The 26008-nt window shown below is 42.1% G+C and overlaps 1 protein-coding gene across 1 annotated transcript in view; it reads right to left on the bottom strand.

Annotated features, from left to right (window-relative positions):
• Positions 1 to 7959: 7959 nt before the first annotated feature.
• Positions 7960 to 26008, bottom strand: part of LOC144694761 (scavenger receptor cysteine-rich domain-containing protein DMBT1-like) — a 41956-nt gene continuing 23907 nt past the window's right edge. The window contains exons 6-14 of the mRNA XM_078565335.1: positions 19761 to 20084; positions 18329 to 18646; positions 18194 to 18250; positions 17789 to 18106; positions 17605 to 17646; positions 17297 to 17413; positions 15993 to 16100; positions 8717 to 8876; positions 7960 to 7963 (exon numbers count right to left, since the gene is read on the bottom strand). Of these exons, the coding sequence (XP_078421461.1) occupies positions 7960 to 7963; positions 8717 to 8876; positions 15993 to 16100; positions 17297 to 17413; positions 17605 to 17646; positions 17789 to 18106; positions 18194 to 18250; positions 18329 to 18646; positions 19761 to 20084 (1448 nt within the window). The remainder of the gene's footprint in view (positions 7964 to 8716; positions 8877 to 15992; positions 16101 to 17296; positions 17414 to 17604; positions 17647 to 17788; positions 18107 to 18193; positions 18251 to 18328; positions 18647 to 19760; positions 20085 to 26008) is intronic.

The raw sequence follows: 26008 nt of genomic DNA, 5'->3' as shown, positions 1-26008 counted from the left end.
CTCTGGAGATCTTCCTTCCACAGCTTTCAACCCGATAGTCGCTCAACCTTGGACAGCCCGCTTCTACGTCCTACCCAAAACCCACAAACAGGACTGTCCCGGCAGACGAATTGTGTCAGCCTATTCCTGCCTCACGGAACTCAATTCTCGCTATCTTAACTCCCTTCTCTCTCCCCTTGTCCAGTCCCTTTCCACCTACATCCATGATTCCTCTGACACCTTATGTCACATCAACAATTTCCATTTCCCTGGCCCCAACCGCCTCCTCTTCACCATGGACATCCAATATCTCTACACCTCTATCCCCCACCGGGATGGTCTGAGGGCTCTTAGCTTCTTCCTCAAACAGAGGCCCGAACAATCCCCATCCACCACTACTCTCCTCCGTCTGGCTGAACTTGTTCTCACACTGAACAATTTCTCCTTTAACTCCTCTCATTTCCTCCAAATAAAAGGTGTGGCTATGGGTACCCGCATGGGCCCCACCTATGCCTGTCTCTTTATGGGGTATGTGGAACATTCCTTGTTCCAGTCCTACTCCAGCCCCCTCCCAAAACTCTTTCTCCCGTACATTGATGATTACTTCAGTGCTGCTTCATGCTCTCATCGAGACCTGGAAAAATTTATTAATTTTGCTTCCAATCTCCACCCCTCCATCATTTTCACATGGTCCATCTCTGACACTTCCCTTCCCTTCCTTGACCTCTCTGTCTGCAATTTCTGGTGATAGACTGTCCGCCAATATCCATTACAAGCCTACCGACTCCCACAGCTACCTCGACTACAGCTCCTCACACCCAGCTTCCTGCAAAGACTCCATCCCATTCTCTCAGTTCCTTCGCCTGCACCGCATCTGTACTGATGATACTACCTTCAAAAACAGTTCCTCTGACATGTCCTCCTTCTTCCTTAACCAAGGTTTTCCACCCGCGGTAGTTGACAGGGCCCTCAACTGTGTCTGGCCCATCTCCCGTGCAACCACCCTCACGCCTTCTCCTCCCTCCCAGAAACATGACTTCACTTATCACCCCACCAGCCTCTGCATTCAAAGAATCATCCTCTGCCATTTCCGCCCAACTCCAGCATGATGCCACCACCGAACAGATCTTCCCATCACCCCCTCTGGCGGCATTTCGTAGGGATGTTTCCCTCCGTGACACCCTGGTCCACTCCTCCATCACCTCCTACTCCTCAACCCCCACCTACGGCACCTCCCCATGCAAACCCAAAATATGCAACACCTGCCCCTTCACTTCCTCTCTCCTCACCGTCCAAGGGCACAAACACTCCTTTCAAGTGAAGCAGCATTTCACTTGCATTTCCCCCAAATTAGTCTAATGCATTCATTGCTCGCAATGCGGTTTCCTCTACATTGGAGGGACCAAACACAGACTGGGTGACCGCTATGCAGAACACCTTCGGTCTATACGCAAGCATGACCCAGACCTCCCTGTCGCTTGCCATTTTAACACTCCACCCTGCTCTCTTGCCCACATGTCTGTCCTTGGCTTGCTGCATTGTTCCAGTGAAGCTGAACGCAAACTGGAGGAACAGCACCTCATCTTCCGACTAGGCACTTTACAGCCTGCTGGACTGAATATTGAGTTCAACAACTTTAGATCTTGAACTCCCTCTTCCATCCCCACCCCCTTTCCGTTTCTTCCCCCTCCCTTTTGTTTTTTCCAATAATTTATATAGATTTTTCTTTTCCCACCTATTTCCATTATTTTTAAATGTATTCCACCCATGGTTTATTTCACCCCACCCCCACTAGAGCTACCTTGCTTGTCCTGCTCTCCACTCTTAATTAGCACATTCTTTTAGATAATATCACCACCTTCAACACCTCTTTGTTCTTTTGCCTGTGACATATTTTGGTTATCTCCTCCTATCACTGATTGCTTGTCCCAGCAACACCCTCCCCTTCTCCCCCCCCCCCCCAATCACTAAACCAGCTTATATTTCACCCCTTTCCTATTTCTACTTAGTTCTGTTGAAGGGTCATGAGGACTCGAAACGTCAACTTTGCTCTTCTCCGCCGATGCTGCCAGACCTGCTGAGTTTTTCCAGGTATTTCTGGTAGAAGGTGTGTTATGGCAACAGCAGCTTTGGAAGTCCATAAGTCATCACACCCTGAATGTATAAATCCGAGGCTGTGAAGAGACGCCAGGGAGGACATAAAGTTGCGTCTGACGAAAGTTTCCAATCCTCTCCTGCTATTACATTCGTACCAGAGTACTGGGTGGCTTTTAATTTTTTTTCAAAAGTCGGGGGACGAATCGAATGAGTAACTACAAACTAATCAGCAAAAACTCGCTCTGGGCAAATTGTTAGAAAAGCACCCGAGAGAGAATTTTAATCATCAAATGATTGATGCGCTTGCTTTCTTTTTTACACATACATGGTTGGGGCTTGGAAATCATCGTCGAAAGGGTGGTAGATTCGGAAACAGTCATTACATTTTCATAGCAACTATTTGGATAAGCATTTGAATTGTTGTTATCTCGTGGACTATCAACAAGACAGAAAAGTGGATTCGGCTGATGTTCCTGTTTTAGGCGATATTTTCAGCCGGCAGATCTTAACATGATGGTCCTGTCACAGAACTAGCAACTCAGAAGCTCAGGGGTCAGTTGAACTTAAATTCAAATAATAAATCTCGAATATACAGCTCGTTTTGTCACGGTGATCAAGAGCACAATGTCGTAAAGACGTCTTATGTTCAAGAACGACATCCAGATAAATAAATCGGCCATTTTGATATGTTCTGGCACACATGTGACTCCAGACCAAAAGCAATGTGATTGACGTTTCAGTGTCCGCGGAAATGGTCAGTTCAAGGGCAATCTTGGATATGCACCTAGTGAAGACTTTGACCACGACATCCATGATCGAATAAAGCAGAAAACAAATAAGGGTCACCTGTGAATTTCCACTATTCTCTCCATTTCCTCAGAAATGATTCCACAGGAGGGCTGTACAGATTTTCATTGTGAGAGAGCTGGGTCACCATCAGTGGAGATACAGTCAGTGACACGGAAACAGGAGCAACGCGCTGTTATTTTTCTTTCAAATATGGTGCGAGGTCGACTTGCTTAAGTGCGTTGATGCATTATTTGTTTTGTAAGAACTTGCTCTCGTGGGGAAATTTAAAGGGACGGACTTGTATGCACGGTAAAAAAAAACTGTTTAAAGAAAACATTGGCCAGAATGCATGTGTCCTGCGACAGTCAATCATCCATACCGTATTCCAGCCACCATGAGGAACAGCGTAATTATCTCTTGGTGAAAATAATTACTTGTTCTCCACATCATTACCAAAAGTATCGTGCTTTCGTTAATATCTGCCTTACAGGAACGTTGGCTGACATTGTGCACCCATTATTTCTCGTCAATGGCTACAAGATTCCTAGGCGGAAGGTAGTTGAATTTAATGTGGCCCATGGTTGCTGAAAGGCCGATTTCCTCCCGAAATACCGTTATTGAACTAGATGGGTTCGTAGGACAACAATGATTAATTTCATGGTCACTATTACTGAGACGAGCTTTATATTCTAAATGTATTAACTGAATTCAAACTGCACCAGCTGCTGCGGTGGAATTTTAACAGATGGTCCCAATGCATCAGCCTGAGCTTCCGCATTTCAAGTTCAGTGAGTCCTAGAGATAAAGAAAGCCTTGAGAGCCGGGCTTCGGAATGCACGCGTGGACAACAACAGAGTGGCTTCCTGGCTGAGAGGCAAAGTCAAATGCTGGAGCGACAGTTGTGGGAGACTATAGTTATGAGATGTCATGGGATTATTTACACTCATATGAAAGCTCATTTGGGAAATGGGTTGTTGTCTAATTTGAAAGAAGGGCTCTCCGACATTGTAGCAATCTTTCCGGGATTGTCAACACATTTTTATTTTTGTGTTCGAGTCCTAGAGTGAAACTGGAAACCGAAAAGTTATGGCTCGGAAACATGTGTACTGACAACTGGGCCAGGTATCAGCATCTCCCCTATGGCACTCTCTCCCTCCCTTCCCTCTCTGTAAATGTTCAGACCTGCTCTCACCCACAACCCACTTCCACCCTCAACACCCCACATTGCATCTCCCTCTCGAGCTGTCATTGCTCTGCTCGCAGTACATTTCTCATTGCACGCATTTGTGAAAAAGTGTGTGCACACCAGACCGCACTTGATCGAGATTTCGATTGTGTCTGTGTTTGAGAATTTGGGTCAGCTGGCAATTTATGGTAAGTTTTACTTTACTTTAAATTTAGATTAGTAGTTTCCTTGGATGAAACACCTTCTCCAAATCCGCCTCGTCAAGTCCCCTGTAGGGTCCTATAGGTTTCAATGAAGTCGCCTCTTACTCTTCTAAGCTCCAGCGGATACAAGACTAGACTGATCAACCTTTCCTCATAGGACAACGCCCTCATCCCTGGTATTAGTCTGGTAATCCTTCTCTGAACTGCTTCCAACGCATTTTCATCCTTCCTTAAATAAAATGAACTCGAAATGTGGTCTCAATCGTGCTTTGTGCAGCTGAAATTCAATCTCCCTACGTTTGTTTTCAGATCCCCTCACAATAAATAATAACATTCTATTCACTTTCCTTGTTAATTTGTGTATCTGAACACTAGGCGTTTCTGATCCATGCACTAACAGCCCCAGATCCTTCTGCATCTTAGAGCTCTACCATGCCTCAAAATTTAGATAATATTCATATATTTTATTCTTCCTGCCAAAGTGGACAATTTGACACTTTCCAACATTATGCACCATGTACCAGATTGTTGCCCACACACTTAACCTATCTATATATGTTTGTAGACTCCTTATGTCCTCTCACAAATTATTTTCCAACCTATCTTTGTGTCATCAGCAACTTTTGGCAACCATGTAATCCATCCCTTCATGCAAGTTATTTATATAAATTATAAACAGCTGAGCTCCCAGCACTGATCTCTGTGGCACACTACTCGTTACGTCTTCCCAATCTGAGGAAGACACATTTATGCCTACCTTCTGATTCCTGTTAACCAACCAATCTTCTATCTATTCCAATACATTACCCCCTACAGCATGAGTTTTTTTTTCTTTCCACAAAAACATTTGATGAACGTTTTATCAAACATCTACGGTGAATCTCAGTGCTGTACATCCACCAGCTCCCCTCCATCCATTACACATGCTACCATCACAAGTAAATCCAATAAATTGGTTGAACATAATTTCCCTTTTACAAATTCATGTTGACTCTGCCTGGTTACCCTGAACTTATCGAAGTGCCCTGCTATAGCTTCTTTACTGATAGCTTCTAGCAATTTCCCTATGACAAGATTTCCGCTTTCTGTCTCGCTTCCATTTTGAATAATGCAGTTGCATTTGCGAACCTCAAATCGAATGGAACAGTTCCCGAACATAGGGAGGTTCAGAAGATGAGAGCCAATGCATCAACTATCTCACCAGCCACATTTTTTTTATTGAATCTAGGATGAAGTACACCAGGTCCCGGGAACATGTGACCCTGCAACTCCAACAATTTACTCAGTTCAACTTTTCTGGTGATTGTAATTTTCCAGATTTTGTCCCTCCCTTACATTTCCTGATTTATGGTTGCCCCTGGCATGTTAATTAAATATTCTATCCTGAAGAAAGACTCAAAACATCTGTTCAACTAATCAGAAAATCTGACCTTTATTGCAATAGTAATAGAAAATATAAGTACGGAAGGTTTACTACAGCAATAGAGGGCTTTGGTTTGAACATGTCCTGAGTATTTTCTGCAGTGTATTCCTCGTTGTTTGAAATTTGTAATATCTTTAGAAACAGTTCAGCGAAGGTTCACTGGAGTCATTTCTGAGATGAAAGCGCAATCGTATGAAGAACGATTGAACAGGATAGGCCTTTAAACATTAGGGGCTGAATTTTCGGTTCGTTGGGCGGGCGGAGCTGACCCAATCGAGGGCAGGCGCGGGCCGCACCCCATTTTGCGCGGCGGACCAACTAAGGGCCGTCCAGCGTGACTTCTGCAAGGAAACGCTATGCGCTCCGTGTGCGGGTGGGGGGAATCCCTAAAGTCGAGAGTGCACGAAAGAGCGCACTCATCTCCCTGAGGCTAAGTGCAGCCTCAGGGAGATCGCCTCGACTTTTGAAAACATTAAAAGTTGAGAAAAAAAATCCCTTACATGTCCCCTCATGTAACAATGTCACATGCGTTACGACATGTTCATAATTTCCATAACAACTTTATTGCAATTTTTGAAACCCTGCATGAAACTTCATCACGCCACTGGAATGAGATTTCATGTTTTTTCCAGTTGCCGTCAGGGCTCCTGGCCGACCCGCCAACTTTAAGGTTGGACGGGCAGGTCATTTAATTGCTAAATTGATCCTGTCAATGGCCTCAAGTTGCCACTAATAGACCGGCGGGCCCGCAGCATATTTTTCTGCGCCCCTGGCTCCCTGAAAATGTAAATGGGGCTTGGTGGACGTCGGGGTTTCCGCCCGTTCAGAGGGACCAGATCAATTGTGTGCAAAATTTCTCGTGCGGTCAATTGCTGCCTGTAGCCTGTCTGCTCGAGTTGTAGGCGGCGTTTGGGGCTAAACCAATTTCGTTTTGTACTTATCAGGGCTAGGATGGCTGAAATAGCCAGAGCACCACAGCGCATGGAATTTCCAAGTCTTGGAACACCAATTACAATACTTCCCTGTGACACCTAAGTCACTGCACTGAATTGTGTGAGCCAATGTGCCGTTCCCGTGTGTGTTTCTGATTTTGCGTTGGAAATCCTGTCAACATGGTAGAGCGGAATATTTTCATGAGACCAGCAAATTTCTCAGCATCCTTGATCGACTTTGGAGTCGGTGCCACCCAGTAGCAGCAGGAAACACCTGCCTCCCCATATCCAGTGTTGTGTAATAGGATCATTACATTCTGTAAGGTTCGGTTCTGATTGATTTTTTCGGGTTCTCTCTGAATTTGTGGAGCCCCTTTAAAAAAATCCAGTGCTTCTTTAACTTGGAGAAATTAAAAAATAACATTTTTTAAAAATGATTTGTATGTGCTGTAGCCCTAACATTTGTAGCGCAGGTAACCCTCTGCTGTTGAATACTGGTATTTCAGTGGTTCAATGATGACAATCAGAAGCAGGACGCTGCACCGTACAGTCGTTCTCCTGATTCAGTAACCATTGCTGACCGACGGTCGAAAACAGAAATAAAGTACTTTTAAAATTAAAGGCCACAACTGATCAGGTTCTTCCAGCCACCGGCCACTGCCCCAAATTCCCAGGGTAGTTAAACCTCAGCAAAACAACATTGCGGTTTACTTTGGAATACTATACAATTACTAACTAGATGCAATGAAAAGATTGACATCGACAAAGACAAACATTCCAAATGAAATGCATAAACAATGCTATTTATTGAAACATACCCACATTTCATATCACATTATGAGTGTGTAGAAGTCTCTGGACATTGAGTATATTGTGATGGAGGGAACGGTTACAATAAAAAGCAATGGGACAGGCAGACCAATTATTTGACCCCCAAAAAGTTCGAACATTCTTTAATGGGGTCTGAAAAGTTATGTCATTGCGACATGAAGTTATAATACTTTTATTGATAAACACGTGGTCTTTATGTGTATTACAAAGTTCATTCATCCACTACAGGCAGTGTACGGCAGCTTTAATATCGACATAAAATGAACTGAACTAAACACTGTTTTCAAACGTTAATTAAGTAGACAGAGTTACTATCAAATGACGTATGGATAAAAACTAAACCTTACATTTAAGCGCATGCTAAAATGGCTTATTATTTCTTAGAATTGAGACTTGTATTGAGGCAAGCACATTCAGCATTTTCACACAGTTGGAAATGGAAATGGATATTTCCAAAAAGGTTTTCTCCAAGTCTGTGGTACTCCTCGTGAAATCATATACTGGATTATAAGCTGATTTTTACCTGAACAGAAAAACAAAACAAAAAATTCTTTCATTGAGGGTAGGGTTAGCCGTTCCTCAGTTAGTAACACTCACATTCTGTACCTCAAGGTTCAATTCATTATCCAAGGAATGGGTGAAAATACCGAGAATGATACTCCAGTGAAGTAATGAGGAAGTGCTACATTGCTGAATGCGCGGTCATTCAGAGGAAACGATGAACCAACGGCCCATCCGCCTGCTCAGCTGGATGTATAAGATTCCATGGAAATATCTCGGAGGAGGGTAAAGGAGTTCTTCGGGAGTTATCCCCGGTTCCCTTCCCAATATTTATGGGTCAGTCAACAACCTCCCAAACAGATTAGTTGGTAATTATCATGTTGCTCTTTAAGAAATTTTGCTGTGCGCATATTGGCTTCCCCATGTCTTAAATTACGACAGTGACTACTTTGCAAAACGTAGATCACTAGCTGTAAACGCTTCCAGACCTCAGTTTGTCAGAGAAAAAAACATAGAAATAAGAGGTTTTATTTTCTATCCTCATGTTAAAACAAATCTTGCTGTCACACAGACAAATCAAATTGAACTTTTTTTCTCGTTAATATTTATGTTTCCATCTCAAATTTGCATTTATTTCGTAAGTAAATTAACGGCTATTTTGACTGATAACTTTCTGTATTACTAAATGCTGAATTCACTTCACAAACAGAAGAAAACACCAACTCTCACTACTGCACCACACACATTGGAGAAGATAATAAAACATTGCTCTTACCGGTTTGATGTAGGTGTTCTAAAAATTGGAGGCACACAGTCACCCTCCAACGGCAGCTGATCCTCCAGTTCTGTGAGCTGCTCATGGAGAACATCCTCACAGTTTCCAGTAATGGGAGGAAACGGTAAGTCTGGATCAGTGTGAGGATGGGAGCTCTGTTCTGTTGAGGAAAACAGGTAATGGATTAATGCCTGGAAAAAATAAATATCAACTGTTATTTTTTATAGACACCTTAACATTAAAACAAACACATTCAAGCTTCATCGGGAGGGCAAAATCTGACAAGTAGTCACGTGATGTGATAGCAGGGCGGCTGACCAAAAGCTTGTTCAAATCTACAAGTTTTAAACAGGGAAGACATTTAGAGAGACAGATACGTTTAGGGAAATAATTCAACAGGTAGTGCCCTGGTAGCTGACGTCGCAATCACGAATGATGAAGGGATTAAAATCACAGATGTTCAATCGCCCATGATGAGGTGAACACTGCATGGCTAGAGAAAATTGCAGCGATAGAGAGGAGGCAGAAAATTAATTGTAAACAGGACTGAGGGTTTTGAAATCCGGCCTTTCCTTAACTGGGATCAAATGTAGTTTTAAGAAAAAAAGGGTTATGAATGAACAGGCCTTGGTGACAGTAAGGACATTGGCAGCAGAGCTTTGGACGACCTCAAGTTCTTGGCGAATAGAATGCGTTTGGCCAGCCAGCAGTCTGTTGGAATGATCAAAAATGCGAGCTTCAAATGCATGGGAGAGGGTTTCAGCAGCAAATGAACCGAGGTAAGGTTTGAGTAGGGCAATGTTACAAAGGAGCGAAAACCTAGTCATAGAGAGGATTAGGTAATGTGGGCCAGAAGCTTAGCTACAAGACTGCAAAAAAATGGTGTCAGCCTGCGAATTTTGTCCGGGGGAAGGATTGAATGTCTAACCATAAAATTAAGGTCCTGCTGTGCAACGAATGCATTTTCAGTATTCCTGATATTTAATTGTGGAATTGCCTGTCTATCCAGCATTAGCTGTCAAACGAGCAGTAACATATTATAATGACAGCTAAAGATTCGGGGGAGGTGTTGATGATGTAGATTTGGGTGTTGCTATGTACAAACTGTTGTTCTTTTCGGATAATGCAGCTGGAGGTTATCATGCAGAAGGGAAACTGGGAGAGATCGTAGCACAAAGCTGGTGCTGATGAGTTGGAAGCGGATCATGTGGCCAATCACGTCAAAGGCTATAGACGTGGAAACACTAACGAAAAAGCATCGTTTATCTTTGTCACAACCAGGTAGTCACTTGCGATTTTGATAAGGAATATGTCGGTAATGTTGGAGCAATGACAGCCTGATTGCATGGATTGACATATGGAGTTCGAGGAAAGGCATGACATGGGTTTGGGAGGCGACAAGGCATTTAATGACTTGGGAGAGAAAGCAAAATGTTGATTACGGGGTAGATTTTTGCTGTTTTTTTGGAGAACGGAACTCATGTTGGGATATTAAAGGAGGGACACATGCTGAATAGGGAGAAAACAGTTTACAACACTAACTACCATTGGCAGCAGGAAGCGAAGTTGGGTGGTCACTGTTTTCATGGGAAGAGGGTCGAGGGAGTACGCGGTGCCTCTCATGGACAAGATTGGCCTAAAGTGTATGAGGGGAGATGGGATAGAAACTAGAGAATGATGTAACTTGGGCGATAGAAATGATGAGAACTTTGAATGCATTTTGACCCAAAGGATTATGGTTATTGAGGAATATGCTGAACAGGTGCTCAGATGGTGCCGAATTCATTGACAAGGACAGCCATGAGTTCTTGAAATTGATGCACAACTCAGAGAAATACTTCATTCTTGAGGAATTGGAGAGAATGCCTTTATGCTGATCATCCACCTGAAAGTATGGAGGTCGAGGAAGGTTTTCCATTACATGTCGTGACAAAACGCCCTTTGACCTGTTCAATGACTTCACAGCAAACAACGCAAACGAAAATGCCAAATGAACTGTTCTGCATGGTGCAATCGTTATGATTTTGTTCGAATGCAAAGTACTTGACATCTGTTTGTTAATTTATTTATAAAACAATTGTCGAAAATTATGAATCATTGCCTGCGTCATTTAACGGCAAGTATGCCTTGTATCTTCTGTTGCTGGATAGCAGAGAGCAACATATGCAGAAGCGAGATGATGGCGACTGAAAATGTACCCACCCTGAATACTGGACGAATTCCCTTCAAGATTATTTGTCCCAGGATGCGTGTTACGAAAACTATGACTGTGCAATATTCGATCCGATTGACGAAGTCAATGCAAGCAGAAACTGTCAATCACATAACATGGATCGCTATTGGAGAGGCAGTTTTGCAATATCAGAGCGGAAAAGACATACCTTCATGATTGCTACCGCAAAGAACTCGAGTTTGGTGTCCGACATTATTGTGGGGGAACATTGCACGGATTGCGGTGGTGGAATGGGAAGGATCTCCTCAACCTTATCAGTGCTAACAGGGAAGAGCAATTAATTTGAATCCTGCCCCTGACGGACAGAAAAATACACAGCACAGCTCATTGCTACAGGTAATATCTGAAATACTAGAGCAGTGAATAATGTATGACACATTCGGTTACTATAGAAACAGGAATCGGGGTTTTCTGATCAAGAATGTCTCCCCCTGCTCTTCTATTCTACCGTCTCACTTCCAAAAACTTTAAATCCACCAACAACTACTGCAGAAAATGGAACACCTCGTAATGTACCAGTAAAGAGCGGGGGAGGAGAATGTGATATTTTAGATTTCTGTCTTATTTTATCGATAACTTTATTTTACCCTTTACACCCTTCCCCATGGATAGCAGACTCAAAAGCTTTTTTTGCTGATGCAATAAGTATCTTTGACTTGATATGCTCAAGAGCATTTTGCAGCTCAAGGACACATGACACATGACAGGTTGCAGCCTGATGGAATAATTGGATAGGAACTATCAATCTTAGGTAGTGGTTACCTGATACGAATCTGCCCTCATACAGGAATCGACTCACCAGTAATAATAACATCCCGGACAAAGAGTGTGTTGACCCTGAGAGCAGTCACTGTTTGAATAATTGTTTAAAGGGAATAAAACGAGATGATAGTTACAGGAATCCCAAGTTCTGGGAAAACGATGAAATGCGATAAGGAAATGGGACACCTAACGCAATGAAGGTCGTTGCATTCGATTTAGAACTTGGGCCGATGTTTGAGTGAATACTAAGTTGATATAGTAGGTGAAACATAGCATCTGATAATGTATTCCCTTCTCCTTCATTTGCTTATTAACTCTTGCCTTACACAAATCGACATTATTCCCCCCGCTCCCTAACCTGACAACGTGGTACACGCGAATATGCGAAGAGGAACAGGAGTAGGGGCAGCGGTAGGTCCATCGGCATTTCAAGCCTGCTCTGCCTTTCAATCAAATCATGGCTGATCTGATCGTATCCTCCCGCCTACCCCGATAACATTTAACTCCCTTGCCTTAACATTTTCAAAGATACTACCTCAAATGTTTTTAACGAAGAGCGTTCCAAATACACAGAACCCTCAGAGAGAGAAACAAATTCCTCATCCCAGTTTTAAATGAGCGACACCTTATTTTTAACCCGTTATCCCTAATTCCAGGTTCGCCCACAAGAGGAAACATCCTCTCCACCTCCACTCTGCCCAGACACTGAGGGCCATTAAAGCTTCGATCAAATCACATCTTCCCCTTCTACACACCAGCAGACAAAGGACTAAGCTGCCCAACAGTTCCTTGTTCCTGTATTAGCATAGCAAGTCTTACCTGAAATATTTCTAACACATTTGCATCTTTCTCAAATAAGAAGACCAATACTTTACGCAATACTCCAAATGTGATCTCACTAGTGCCCTGTATATATTAAGCATAACCTCCCAACTTTTGTATTCAATTCCCGACGCCATAAACAATAACATTCTATTAGCATTATTTATTGCATGCTAAACCTGCATGCTAGCCTTTGGTGATTCATGCACTGAACAGGTAGATCCCTCTGAATCCCACAGCTCTGCAAGCTCTCTTTCCTTTTTATTCATCCTTACAAAATGGGCAATTTCGCATTTACGCACATTATACGACATTTGCCGGGTCTCTGCCCACTCACTTAACCATCCTATGTCACTTCGTAGCATCCTTGCATGGCCTCCTTACAAATACTTATTTCTCACCGCATTCTGAGAAAAGCGGCTTCTGCTTAATTCTGTTTTTTTTAAATTAGTAGCAACTATCCTACAATGTCGACTACTGGTTTTGCTTTTTCCCACAAGTTGAAACGACCTCTCTAATTATACTCCATGAAAATAAATTCACAATTTTAGCACCTCAGTTATGTAACCTCATCTACCAGAGGACTAGCCCATTCGGCCTTTCGGTTTAATTATAAACCTTCAGTTTGTGTAACATATTTGTATTTTTTTGCATCGTCTCCTTATTTATATGCACTTTGGTTATATGCTGGAGGAATTTGGTGCCTTTGAAAAAATGTGGAATTCTGATTTGATTTTGATTTCAATAATCTTAGTCTTAAAGTATATTATGCTCTGCTCCTTGTGGAAATTCACATTCCAAATTCAACCATTGTAAATAACTACCTTTATTTCCGTTGCATGTTCTACTTTCCAGCTGTTCATAAGGTTACTTGGCTTTTGCTGTTCCAAGGCCGCTGAAAGTCTCAACATAACCCCACAAACAAACATGGTAATCACCAGATATCCGGTTTTTGCAATGTTGATTTATGGACTAATATCGGCAAGCGCATCGGGGATACTTCCCGCTGTTCTTCTTCAAAATAGTGTTGTTGAATAGCTGTGCCCTTATGATAAGGCATACAGTGCTTCACTTTGATGTTTCATCCGAAAGCTAGCACCTCTGGCAGAGGAGCACACTATCAGCACTGCTTCAAAATCCGAGCGCTGATTTTTGTGTTCAACTTCTGCAGTGGGACGTAAGCTGGAAATTTCGAACTCAAAAGTAAAGCGTATTACCAACGAGACTGCTATATGTGCGCTCACTATATTCACTGGACTTTTATATGGCACCTTATGGAGGAACGTTTTTGCAAATAACATCATCATTATTACCTGTATAAAGGTTTTGATGAAGTTTGATAAGCAAAACATTTCATTTTGAAAATTATCCTGACTATTCATTCTGATATCTTTGGTTTCCAGACGTTTTCATATTTTTTGCTTTAGCAGCGGTTTTATTAAGTTACCTCCCATCAATTTGAAGCTGAATATCCTATCGTTCCCGGGACAAATCCCATCCCCATCTTAAAATATAATATACATATTAGTTGACTGCCAGTAGCCTGGCACCACACATTTGACTAATGAGCTAGTAACTATTTGTGATCGTGCATCTGTTACCTCTTTAGATTAAAATGCTTGAATGCAATCCGTGCAGGCAGACCATTTTACCTTCACAATTTGGTTGGTTTAATATTTCTGCTCTTCTTAAATGTTATTTGATTTTTTTCTACTCTAATCTTCCAATGTCATGTCAACTATTTTTTTCTCCATGTTAAATACTGAAGTTATGGCAATCATTTGGTTTTTTAGTGACATTGTTTACTCGGGAGCGCATTTAAAAAATGAGATTTTTTCACCAATTAAAGCGGAGATGAGGATGTGTTTCCTCTCTCAAGGGGTAATTCCCCTTTGGAATTCGCTTCCCCAGAGAGCAGCTGAAGCTGCTAAATTCAATATTCTGTAAGCTGACGCCAACAGGTTTTTGAATTATATGGAAGTCAAGGGAAATGTGGCTTGCAGGAAAGAGGAGTTTAAGTCACAGTCAAACAAGCCATGGTGTTTTTGAATGGAAGACGAGTACAGATGGGCCTAATGGCCTACTCTTTGCCTTATTCCTTATGATTTTACTCAGTTCGTCATTAACCTCCCCTGTTCTCATTCTCATTTGTCTTCTTTATGCGGCTATAGAACATTAACATTTGTGTTTTGTGCTCCTTTATTACTGAATCTAATTAGCTTCCAGATTGATTGAACATCTCTCCTCATCTCTCGATTTTCTTCCTTGCCTGGCAACCCCAACCCTCACTGTCACTCTCCTCTGCTTTATTATATACTAGGTGCATGCTGCATATCGCTCTGCCAGTTTTCCCTTCAGCCTTTAATCACCCCTGGCAGCGGCATCATTGTATTGCAATTGGGCTAAAAGACCAGAATCTCAGGGTAAGGATTTGGGGAACACGAGGTCTAATCCACCACAACTGATGGTGGAATTTAAATTCGATAAATATCTGGAATTAATTGCGAACATGGATCCATTGTCGATTTTTGTGAAAATCCATCCGGTCTGATAGCACTTCTTAGGAAATTAAATCTGCTCCTCTTGCCTACATGTGATTCCAGCTTGACTCTTAATTTTACGAAACAGCAGTTCAGAACCGGCTCACCACCAGCTTCGAAAGGGCAATAAATGCTGGTAAATCTAGCGACGCCCACTTCCCAGGAATTAACAATACTAATTTAAAAATGGGTATCTTTCGTGTTTATTTGGCAGAATTTTTTTCTCCTGCATTTCATCGAACATGATAAAGTTTGCAATTTGTTTTCCTTCGTTATTTGTTGGAATGCATTTTTTTCCTATACTTCGTAAAAATAACATGTTTTTTGAATTGATGATAAACATTATTGTTTCTCAATACTACTGTCTATTTTATTTCCCAGTGTTTTATTTTGTGTTCCTTAAATGCACCTCCTTCCCAGTCCATTGCCATGGCCTCTGTTCTTCTGAGTCATTTTCTTAAAATGTGTTATACTAATATCACTATTCCCACACATTCTCTCATTATTCTAGTTGGTTTATTCTCCATAACTGGATCCAGGAGCAAACCCTCACCTATTGCAATGCTTGCATACTGGGGTAGAAGCAGTGCTGTAAAAATGGCAGCTATGCACTGATGTGTTTGTCATTCACTAGCTCAGATATTTGTAGGTTAGAAGATGGAAGCAGTGATTCTGCTCATTATTTGCAATTAAACGGCAAACCTATTCAGGGAACAACAAAATCAGGTTCGGAGTCCTTCCAAATCAATCTATCATCTCATGGACAGAGATACTCTCACCGTGTCAATACTCTTTCACACTGGACAGTGAAAGGACAGTTCTTCGCGCGAATTGAATACACTGAAAATTAGAAGTGGACACTGAAGGAAAAGTCAAATTTGTTTAAAGTTAAATTGCCTGACAAATCTTAAACACACACCTGACGAACCTCGATGAATGGATTCGTTGGGTGGTGGGATGTTCTCAAGCTCTTCATAAGTCACTTCGTCCATATGATCAGCTGGATCCGAGTGGAAAGTGACATCACCTGTTGGAGGGAAAACGAGGCATTTAACATTTTTTTGAATTCCACAGACGACTGGCTAAAAAAAATCAGCGAATAACCGTTAATCACAAATCTGGCGAGAGTCAAAAGGCAAATCAATTTTCCTTCATTGCGGAGCAGCATTATTGTATATGTGCATCTCTGTCTCTGTGTTTGTGTGTGAATTGCGTGTGCATGTGTGTGTGTGCATGGGCGTGAGTGTATGTGTGTCAGTCTGTGTATTAATGTGTGTGCATGCGTATGTATTGTGTGTGCGTGTGTGTGCGTTCGTGTCTATGCGTCTGTGGTTGTATGTGTGTGTGTGTTTGTATATGCATGTGTATGCATGCGTGGGTAGTGCGAGTGCATATGTACATGTGCGTGTGTGTTGTGTGTGTTTGTTTCTATTTCTACATAGATACAGATTCACCTCCAGCAGGCGAAGATCATTTTCAAGGCCGCCAGAAGAAAAGAAAGAAAAAAAAACTATAGGCAGCAGTGTGTGTTTAAGATGTTGGCAGGGTGTCAAGATTAATGACTTCCAGGTGATCATTCGGTTACATTGGGAAAGCAGTTGAATAGTAGCTGGTTAATAAGTTGACTGACGGCTAGGGGACAACATTAGTTTGGAAGCGCAAAGGAGGACTTCAAGGTTCCTATTTGGTGCATCAGCGTAAGAAGTCAACTATTGTGTAAATAGATCAGGGGTGTGCTAGTTATTGGACTAGAAGATAAGTAGTTGTATTACGACGCAGGATTACTGGAGAAGGCAGAATGTCACCTCCATAATACGTTGTATAGGACCTGATCAAAGTGTTAGATATCGGGCATACCAATCCAGAAAACGAAAGTGTGAAACGATACCAAGGAGATAAAGAAATAGTAACAACAAATAAGTAACAACCAATTAAATGAAACGTTCTACTTTATTCTTGCAACTAGTGAATAATTCTGGAGTTTCATCTACAGATGGATGGACTGGGGTAGTGAATGTAGACTCTTTAATTATATATTTTTAACTTCATTTTACTACTTCGCTCAGCTGGTTGTCCAGGGCAAATGAACAAAATGTGTTACTATTGATTTCTAACGAGGGCAGGTAACACTTCCTGGTAAATTGCAATTAATTGGACACTCGCCAGTATATGAACCATAAGTTCGTCATCCAACATTAGTTTATAGGTAACATTAGGCCTCACCTTTCCTTGATGACATTTTGTATATGACCGCCATTAGCGACATCAGCTCACAGATTAACAAGACCCCGAGTGTTATGCGGACGACAACAGCGATGGATGTGGTTTTAGCTTCTTGCCCTTAATGAGAAGATTACAGAAGTATTCAACACAAACACAGACCGCTTTGTATTTTCAAATGATTCAATCAGCCTGAAATTACCCACATTATTCAGAAATTAACAAACCAAAGTGAAACTCATTACACCAATATCAATATTAAGACCGTGAACGTGGACACGAATACGAATAATATTATTAATAATGTGTACCTGGAAGTGTGGGCGGAGAAGATCTCGGCGAAAAATCGAGCCCTGCGGAATTAATTGCACAAAACAAAAGGACATTAACTGTTGCGAGTTTACTTTGGAAACAAAATTGCTGTCCCTAATTTAGCAAATCAATGAGCCATGTTCCCAGTCAAAGGGCCAAGCCACATTTTGGTTCTATCATTACCTGAGCAAATCACACTGGCATCTTCTTTGTGATTACAGTCAATTTGAGTTGGCGATGAGGAAGCACAGTCTGATAGAAATGATTCGCTTCCGGTGCACTTAACCTCATTCAGCCAGATGACACCTTTACCCTCGGCAAAAGCGGCTCCTCCTGGGGCTAATACAGCGGAGCCACACCCGAGCTGTCCACAGACAACATTTGCATCGGCGATATTCCAGGAATCATCACACACTGTGCCCCAGGTGTTATTGCGCAATACTTCCACTCTCCCGGAGCAGTTGTTGTTACTTCCAACCAGGCGCAACCTTTGTTCCGAATCTGTCACAGATAATTAATTATTGCACTTGATGTTGTACAAGCCAGAATTCAAATTACATATTTGGAATATTCTATATAAGGGAGGACCTGATTCTGGAACGAAATTGTTGGAACGGTGGGACTGCTGCATCGTCACTTCGGATTCTGTTGAGAAGAGAAACGTGCTGAATATTTCAGACATCAATATTTAAAATGGCACCGGTACATTGTGGCGGTTGTTACCTGAACAAACAACACCTGCATCTTCTCCGTGGTCACAGTATTTTATACGCTCTGAGTCTGAACGACACTGTGAAAGAGTCAAATTAGCTGAATAGCACCCTATCTTACTGAGCAGGATAGGAGCGGACCCTCGCCCGAACAAATCAGCGTCATACTGAATAGATTGGAGGCTGCCGCACTGTAAGTGCTTACAGATCACTGTTGCATCATTTGAACGTAATTCTTCCGAGCACACTGTTCCCCAGGCCCCTTTGTAAAAGACTTCCAATCTCCCCTGGCAACGATGTTTTCCATTCACCAACCGCAGTTCTTTGTGTTCTGTCAAGAAAATAAAAAAAATATCTGGATTTATAACTTGTTTTATATTCATACTGCACAGGACAACACATGTTACACCGGTTCTGTTCACTAAATGCCGTAAATGTATCTGAAGCGTAATAGAAAACACTTATATTCTACTACATAATAAAGAACAATCAACAGTCTTTCACTTTTGAGAAAAGAACAATCAACAGTCTTTTCAAACGTGAAAGACATGTTTACCATGGATATTGGATAGGTTGAAAAAAAATAGAGAATGTTTGACAAGGGACAATGCAGTTTATGTAATATACATTAATTTTCAGAAGGTAGCTCAGAGATTGAGTTTAGACAAGGTAGACTTAGGAAATCATTCGGAAAATTGATAGAATTGACTGCAAAACACAAGTTCGTGCTAAAGATAGTGATGCAGAATGGGGGAATTATTCTATCAGGATTGTGTAAGGGCAAATCCTGATGAAAACTTAGATAAAGGATTTTGACGTGGGAAACGGAAGTGTAATTGAATAAAATATGGGTCGCTAGTTAATACTAATGAAGCCTGCCAGAAAATAGAATAAAACCTTAACTGGAGGAATGGGCGTACAACAAGGCAAATTATTTAAGACGGATATGTTAAGGCGGTGAATTTTGGTAGCAAAGATAAAGAGGCAACAAGCTACTTAGAAAATAAACGTAACTTGCAGAGAAGCAACGGAATGTAGGGATGCTACAGAACTAATCAATGCTGAAGTGACGCAGTTCAAATCTATCGATCATGAATCTGACATGAAGAAATCCAATTGGAAATTCCGAATAATATTTTCACTTTACTTCATTCCCAGAGTGTGGACAGAAGTTGTAAAGTAGATCAGCTCGATTAGTTGAGGTAATGGCACCAATGCTTTTCATGTGAAGTTAGGAAAGTACAGAAGGGAAAATAAATGGAAGGATACGCAAGTAGGTTCAGATGAAATAACATGGGGTAATGCGCTAGTAGAGTATAAACTCGACACAGACAAGGTTGGCCTCATAGTCTGGTTGCGTGCTTTGCTTTTTTATAGAATTTATCTTCCATGTTAAGCCTCGACTAATGCACTGCAGAAGATCATCACATTGAGAGGAACCTTACCTGAACATATAATCTTCACATCTTCCTTGTGGGAACAGTCATGGTTACCCCATTGCACATTCCCATCTCCCCAACATTCCCAGAGATGCGATTCTTCTCCAGTACAGTTAATCTCATCCAACCAAACTGGGCCTGCGCCAGGTTCAGAAGAAGCAGGGAGTGGCACGTCCAAGGCATTCCCACAACCCAGCTGTTTGCAAACCACGTCAGCATCGGCTGGATCCCAGGAATCATCACAAACTGAGCCCCAGGTCTCATTGTGATAAATCTCCACTCGGCCAGCACATCGGCTTCCACCATCTGACAGTCTTAACTGCAACATTCCTGTCAGAGTATAATACAACAGTATTATAGCCTGAGAAGATAGTGAACTTATCGTTCAAACTAAACTATTGTATCCTTATTAGCTAACTACTAAACTTCCAAATGTGCATGACAGAAACATGACACATACAAAAGAGTATTTTTCTGCACTTACCTGTTTCACAGAAAATACAGCCAGAGCTATTTTAAATATTGCAACTACATCAGACATTGACAATGTATGCCATCCGGCTAGCCTTGTTTGTTTGTGTTCAACGCTTCGAATATTATTGTGCAGACAATTGGAATCGCATATATTAATCGTTCCACTCCAGCTAACATTAACAACTTTAGACCAATGTTACATGAATGTATATGTACCTTGTCCGTTTATGATACGGTAATCGGTTGTTTTTTTCGATCATTCATTCATTTTCTATTCTTTAACTTGCCCAGCAACAGCTTGTATTGCGTTGTTAAAATAATGAAGCATCCCAACGCAGGAGCGATAACAATTACCGAGAAGAATGAGGGTATTTTAGATTAGATGATGAATACCTTGGCGAAAAGATTAGAGCAAGAACGTCTTGAAGGAGGAAATAAAAGTTAAGAGGCAGGGAGTTCAAGGGGTAGATTCTAAAGATTTACGCTCAGAACGGCAAAGTAATGGACTTCAATAGTGGAACAATACAAATCGGGAATGCGCAAAAGGCCAAAACAGGGTGAGTAGAGAGATCACTGGGAGTTTTTCGCCGGGAGGAAATTGCATTGACTTGAGGGGTTGAAGCGTTGGATGGACTTGGAAAAAAAAGATGCATTTTGTTTTAATCAAGGCATTTCTCAATTCTAAAACAATGTAGGTCAGTCAGCACTGGGGACATAGTAAGTGGGGTTTGCTGGCAGGCAAGAAATGGGCCCTAGAGTTTTGCATGATACTAATTGTGCAGTATCAATTTAGGGAAGCCAGCTTGGTGCGCATTGCAATCGTCAATCTAGAGGAAATGGCCATATGGATGTAGATTTCATCAGCAAATCCAATAAGCTAAGGCCGAACTCCCTTGGGTTTATGGAGGTGGATCGAGGCAGACTTAGTGTTGGTCTGGCTATATGGTAGGCATCTGATTTTGGTGAGACATTGAAAAGTTGCAGACAGTTTTGTTCAGATTCAAGCATTTGGCAACGACAGAAATAGAGCCACTCACAAGGCAAAGGACCCCATGTAGAATAAAAAAACAAATGAACTCTTTCTCTCTGTTCAGCACATAGTTACATCTGACAGGTATTGGTTATATTCCCTGAAATATGGATGGTAACCGGTATTTTTCATTGATAATTTTTGATAGCAGAGCATTCTCCCACGAAATTGGTACGGCTGATTAATTAGTAATTTTCAATGTGCGATTGATAGATTTTGCGAAACAAATGTATTCTGGGTTAATGGAAACAAGAGTGATGGATGGAGCTGAGACAAATTACCTCACTGAATAGCTGAAAAGGATCTAGCGGTGAACTGTTTACTCATGTTACCATTTTCAAATGCTCCTTCCAATCCTGTCGCTTCCCCTCTATTCCCATCAGCACCTTCTTCAAGCTGATTACTCTGTGCCCACTTATTGAGGTTAATTAAATAGGGTGTCCAATAAAGCTCTTCACCCTCTCCCTGTCTGCACCCATTCCCGATCTGACGTTAATCTCAGCATTGATAAATTGAAATACAGTTGCAATACTGGCAGTTAACCCTGGATAAAATTCCAAGAGACGTGGGTTTTCTATAAAGAAATCGTCTGAAATGACCCGGAACCACCGTATAGAGACAGGTCGTTCATGTCAAATTAAACCCATTACGGCGATATTTCTGTTGACCCCTTCTTAATAAAATCAAGCGCTTGCAGGAGGACAATGATCAGACGACAATGATCAAAGTAACAAGGAATGGTGATAAAACATATGTCCAGCCATAATCCCTCTCATACCGCACCGTCCTGCTTTATCCCTTAAACGGGACAGTGCATGCAGATAACAAAACGGCCCCAGCGAACCCAATCAGCCGTTAATGACCTCCGCAATTACTGGTTAGTAACCGTCAAACAGAAGCCTTGAATTATCCAGAATAACATCGGTGACCACAGAACAATGCTCAATATAACCCGGTATAATCAAGTTATTTTAATCCAGGACAACATTGCACTGCAGGACACTCACTGCTGCCTTTCATAACAGAGTCCCAGGCCCTTCCCTTTTACAATAGCGAAAATATTTGCTCAGGGGTTGTTTATCAGAGGCTGAGAGCCCTGCGGCGATTAAGTCACTTCTTGACTCCCCAAAGCCTGTCGTGCACAAGTCAGGTCTGTGATTGTATGTTCTCCACTTGCCTGCATGAGTGCAGCTCTAACAACACTCAAGAAGCTTGACAACATCGAGTGCAAAGCAATCCGCATGATTGGCAGCCAATTCACAAACATTCGCTGCCTGCACCAACGACATACAATGGCAGTAGTATGTACCATCTAGAAGATTAACTACAGGAAGTTACCACTGCACCTTAGAGAGCACCTTCAAAACCTAACTACCGCTAGCATCTCGAAGTGCAAGTGCAGCAGACACATGGGAACACCACCACCTGGAATTTGGCCTCCAAGCCACTCACCATTCTGTCTTAAAAATATATTGCCGTTCCTTCATTGCAGCTGAGTGAAATTCTTGGAACTCCCCCCTAACAGCACTGTGGGTGTGTGTACACCTCATGGAATGCAGCGGTTCAAGGAGGTAAAGAAGGCAGCTCACCAGCACCTTCTCAAGGACAATGTGGGATGGGCAATTTACGCTGCCCCAGCCACTGATGCCCACATCCCTGAATACGCCTTGTACAATTGTAATGACGAAAGGTTATTGACATGGAACATTACTGTCATTTATCCACAGATGGCTCTTAACCAGCTGAGCGCTTTAAAACTTTTATTTCAGAACTCAAGTAGCCACCGTTGCACTTTATATTCATTTATTGTGTACTCTGGTTCAAAAATCACCTTTGAAATTAGACAATTTTGAGCTCGTGTAGAAGAAATCGAATACATTTTAAGCAGGCTCCAAAACAGGATAGAGAGTTAACGGAGTGTGTGTGGTCAATTAGAAAAACAAAATGCAGAAAGTGTGTTCCTGGACCGTTGATGCCAGGAATACTCTTATTCACCTTTTTACGGAAATGCTTGGGCCACTAGAAATCGATCCAAAAATATGTATGAAGCCACATTGCAGGTACAGTGAGAATTCAGAAAATTTGCGATGATATATAGGAGAAAATTAAGTAAAATCACAGAATAAACAGTAAAAGAGGAACACAATTGCAGAATGTGCAAATAATTGGCATATTAATTTAAAAATAGGTAACCATGAAATGTTATATTTTGGCAGGAAGAATAGGGGAGTCAAATACTCCTGAGGAAATAAAAGCCCGAATGAACTTAAGTAGCAATTGGAGGCTTCCAATGCTGAAAAAAGAAGCTGGCAGCTTTTAACATGTACCCACTAAAATTCTAAATGTGCACTCATAAACATTAAAAAAAAACTATTAACCTAGAAAGTCGTTAGAATGTGGAACTTGCTACCACAGCAGAAGTTGAGTTGAATGACATAGATGCACTGAAAAGGAAGTACAATACTCTGAGTGCATCTACACCACATGTACTACAGCAGATCAAGAAGGCCAGCACCTTCTCAGTGGCAATTAGGGATGGACAATAAATGCTTCCCTGAGCATGCTCATTTCCATGAAAAGCGGAAAGAATATTCTGATCAACAAATGAGGGTAGAGAAAAAAATCTAAAGGTACACGGCTGGATTTAGATAACGAAATTTCGTGAGTGGGGAAAGGCTCTTTAAGAGCAGGAATATCGAGATGGACCATTTGGTCTGCATGGTTCTGTAGCTGCAATGTGGAGTGATTGCAATTCTGTGTAACGTCCACAACGATTCTATTGAAGTGGCTAATGCTAACAAGGGCAGTACTTGCAGTCATTCGTTAGTTGATTTGAGAAGATTATTGTGTGCTTCCTCTTAAGCAGTAGGAGTCCGTGCCGTGAAGGTGCTCCCACAATACTGTCCAATACAGAGCTCCTGGAATTTGAAACAGTGACCGTGGGGTCGTTCCTTTGCGAGACTGTGCAGAGAAGCTTGGGGTGTATTTTTTCTTTCATTCTGTACATAATATAAAATGCAGCCATAGTAGTCCAGTGAGAGAGAGTGGAGCTTCGTGGTGGATGGTTGGCTGCCAGTTCTGAACCATACATTGTCCTGGGTTTGTAGACGTTCTTGCCTATTGCTGCAGCTGCACGTACCCAGGACACTTGAGTTGACTGTATCACACTGCTGTCTCGTGCCACGAAAGCTTTGGGGATTTAGGTGATGTTCCATTCTAAAAATATATTTAACCTTTGGCCAGAACACGGAGCCACGCCTTTAGATGAATATTGCCCTTGAGTCTTTCCTCAATAGTGAAAACCAAGATTTTGATGGAGCGGAATTGGTTGATTGTAATGCAACCGAATGTCAAGGGGAAGTATTTAGCCTTCTCTTGTAGACAGTAGTCTCCTCGTACTTGCGTGGAGCAGCTGGAGTCATAGAGTACACCGCACAGAAACAGGCCCTGCAGCCAACGTGTCCGTTCCGGCCATCAAACACCCATCTATTGTTGCCCTACTTTCCAGCACTTGGCCTGTAGCCCCGTGTGCTATGGCGTTTCAGTTCTTTATTGTCACTGATCTTCGGGGGCCTGGATATGGTTCAGGATTAGTTCTGTGTGGCCTTGGTCTGCTTCCATACCTGTTGAATCAGGAATGGAGCTTAAACTGACCAATCATTAGCGAACAGCTAGACCTCTGAACGTATAACGTGAGGAGGGGGATTGATGAAACAGATGTATTGAGTTGAGCATTCAACACGAACTTCGAGAATGCAGCCTCGTTTTAATTTCCATTGGCGTTAGCTTTACAAGGCTTCCTTGGTGTTACATTTGCTGCCCTGTATTGCAAAATCCACCAATATAACAATTTGCCATTTAACCTATTTTGAAGTTCACCATGTGACGGCTGTGTGCCTAGATTTCACCCTGCTTTTGTTCCAGCAGTTTGACCGTAGTAAGTTTATTCATCCTAATTGTTACTTTTAATTAACCCATTTGACATTCTGCACTCATTCTCAGTTCGATATTAATCAAACTTGAAATGAATGCAAATGTTCAGGTAACGGTGGGATCTTCCATTCCATTTCCAATGCTGAGAAACTTCCATCCCTAATTGCATTTCCATGATCTGTCTAAAATATCAGACCAAATTTTGCAGTCACTGATTCCTTAGAGGCCGGGTGTATGACTCAGCTGCGTGTTGGAAAGTTGTGAACGCCCAACCTGTTTACCCATGTGCTAATTCACTGGGAGGTTTGAATTTTGGAGGGGCAAATCCGCTATTCCACGAGACCACCTGCAATTGTCTCCGACTCTGAGCTCTTGTCAGAGACTTCAAAAAGTTCCATGTACTTCCCTGGAAAGTTAACCAGGAAGTGTTAGATGGAAACATTATCAAACTCTTGGGTAACTACACAACTGTCTCAATAATCACTTACCTTGGCCATTCAACTACCCTACTGAAGGTTCGCCGACTCCCCCTTGGGCATCCGATTACCCCAGGTAACGAAACTACACCCACGACTACCGTACTCCCCCGTCTAGACCCGATACGCTCCCCCCGACAGCTCGGCAACAAACACCCTTCCACCCTATCGACCAACTGAATCATCCCGGGCAGTCTACTGACCACCACTTAACCCAACTGCCACATAGCCCTCCAGCCACCTGACGCGCATTAGACAAATAAACAATTTGCATCGTCACCCACCTACCACCTCACCCATCTACCATCTTACCGACCTGTGGCGTCAAACACTTATTATCT

The sequence above is a fragment of the Cetorhinus maximus genome, chromosome 20 (assembly GCF_964194155.1).
Source record: "Cetorhinus maximus chromosome 20, sCetMax3.hap1.1, whole genome shotgun sequence".
Lineage (NCBI taxonomy): Eukaryota > Metazoa > Chordata > Chondrichthyes > Lamniformes > Cetorhinidae > Cetorhinus > Cetorhinus maximus.
Note: the sequence above shows the minus strand (reverse complement) of the source record. Positions and strands in the feature narration are given on the sequence as shown.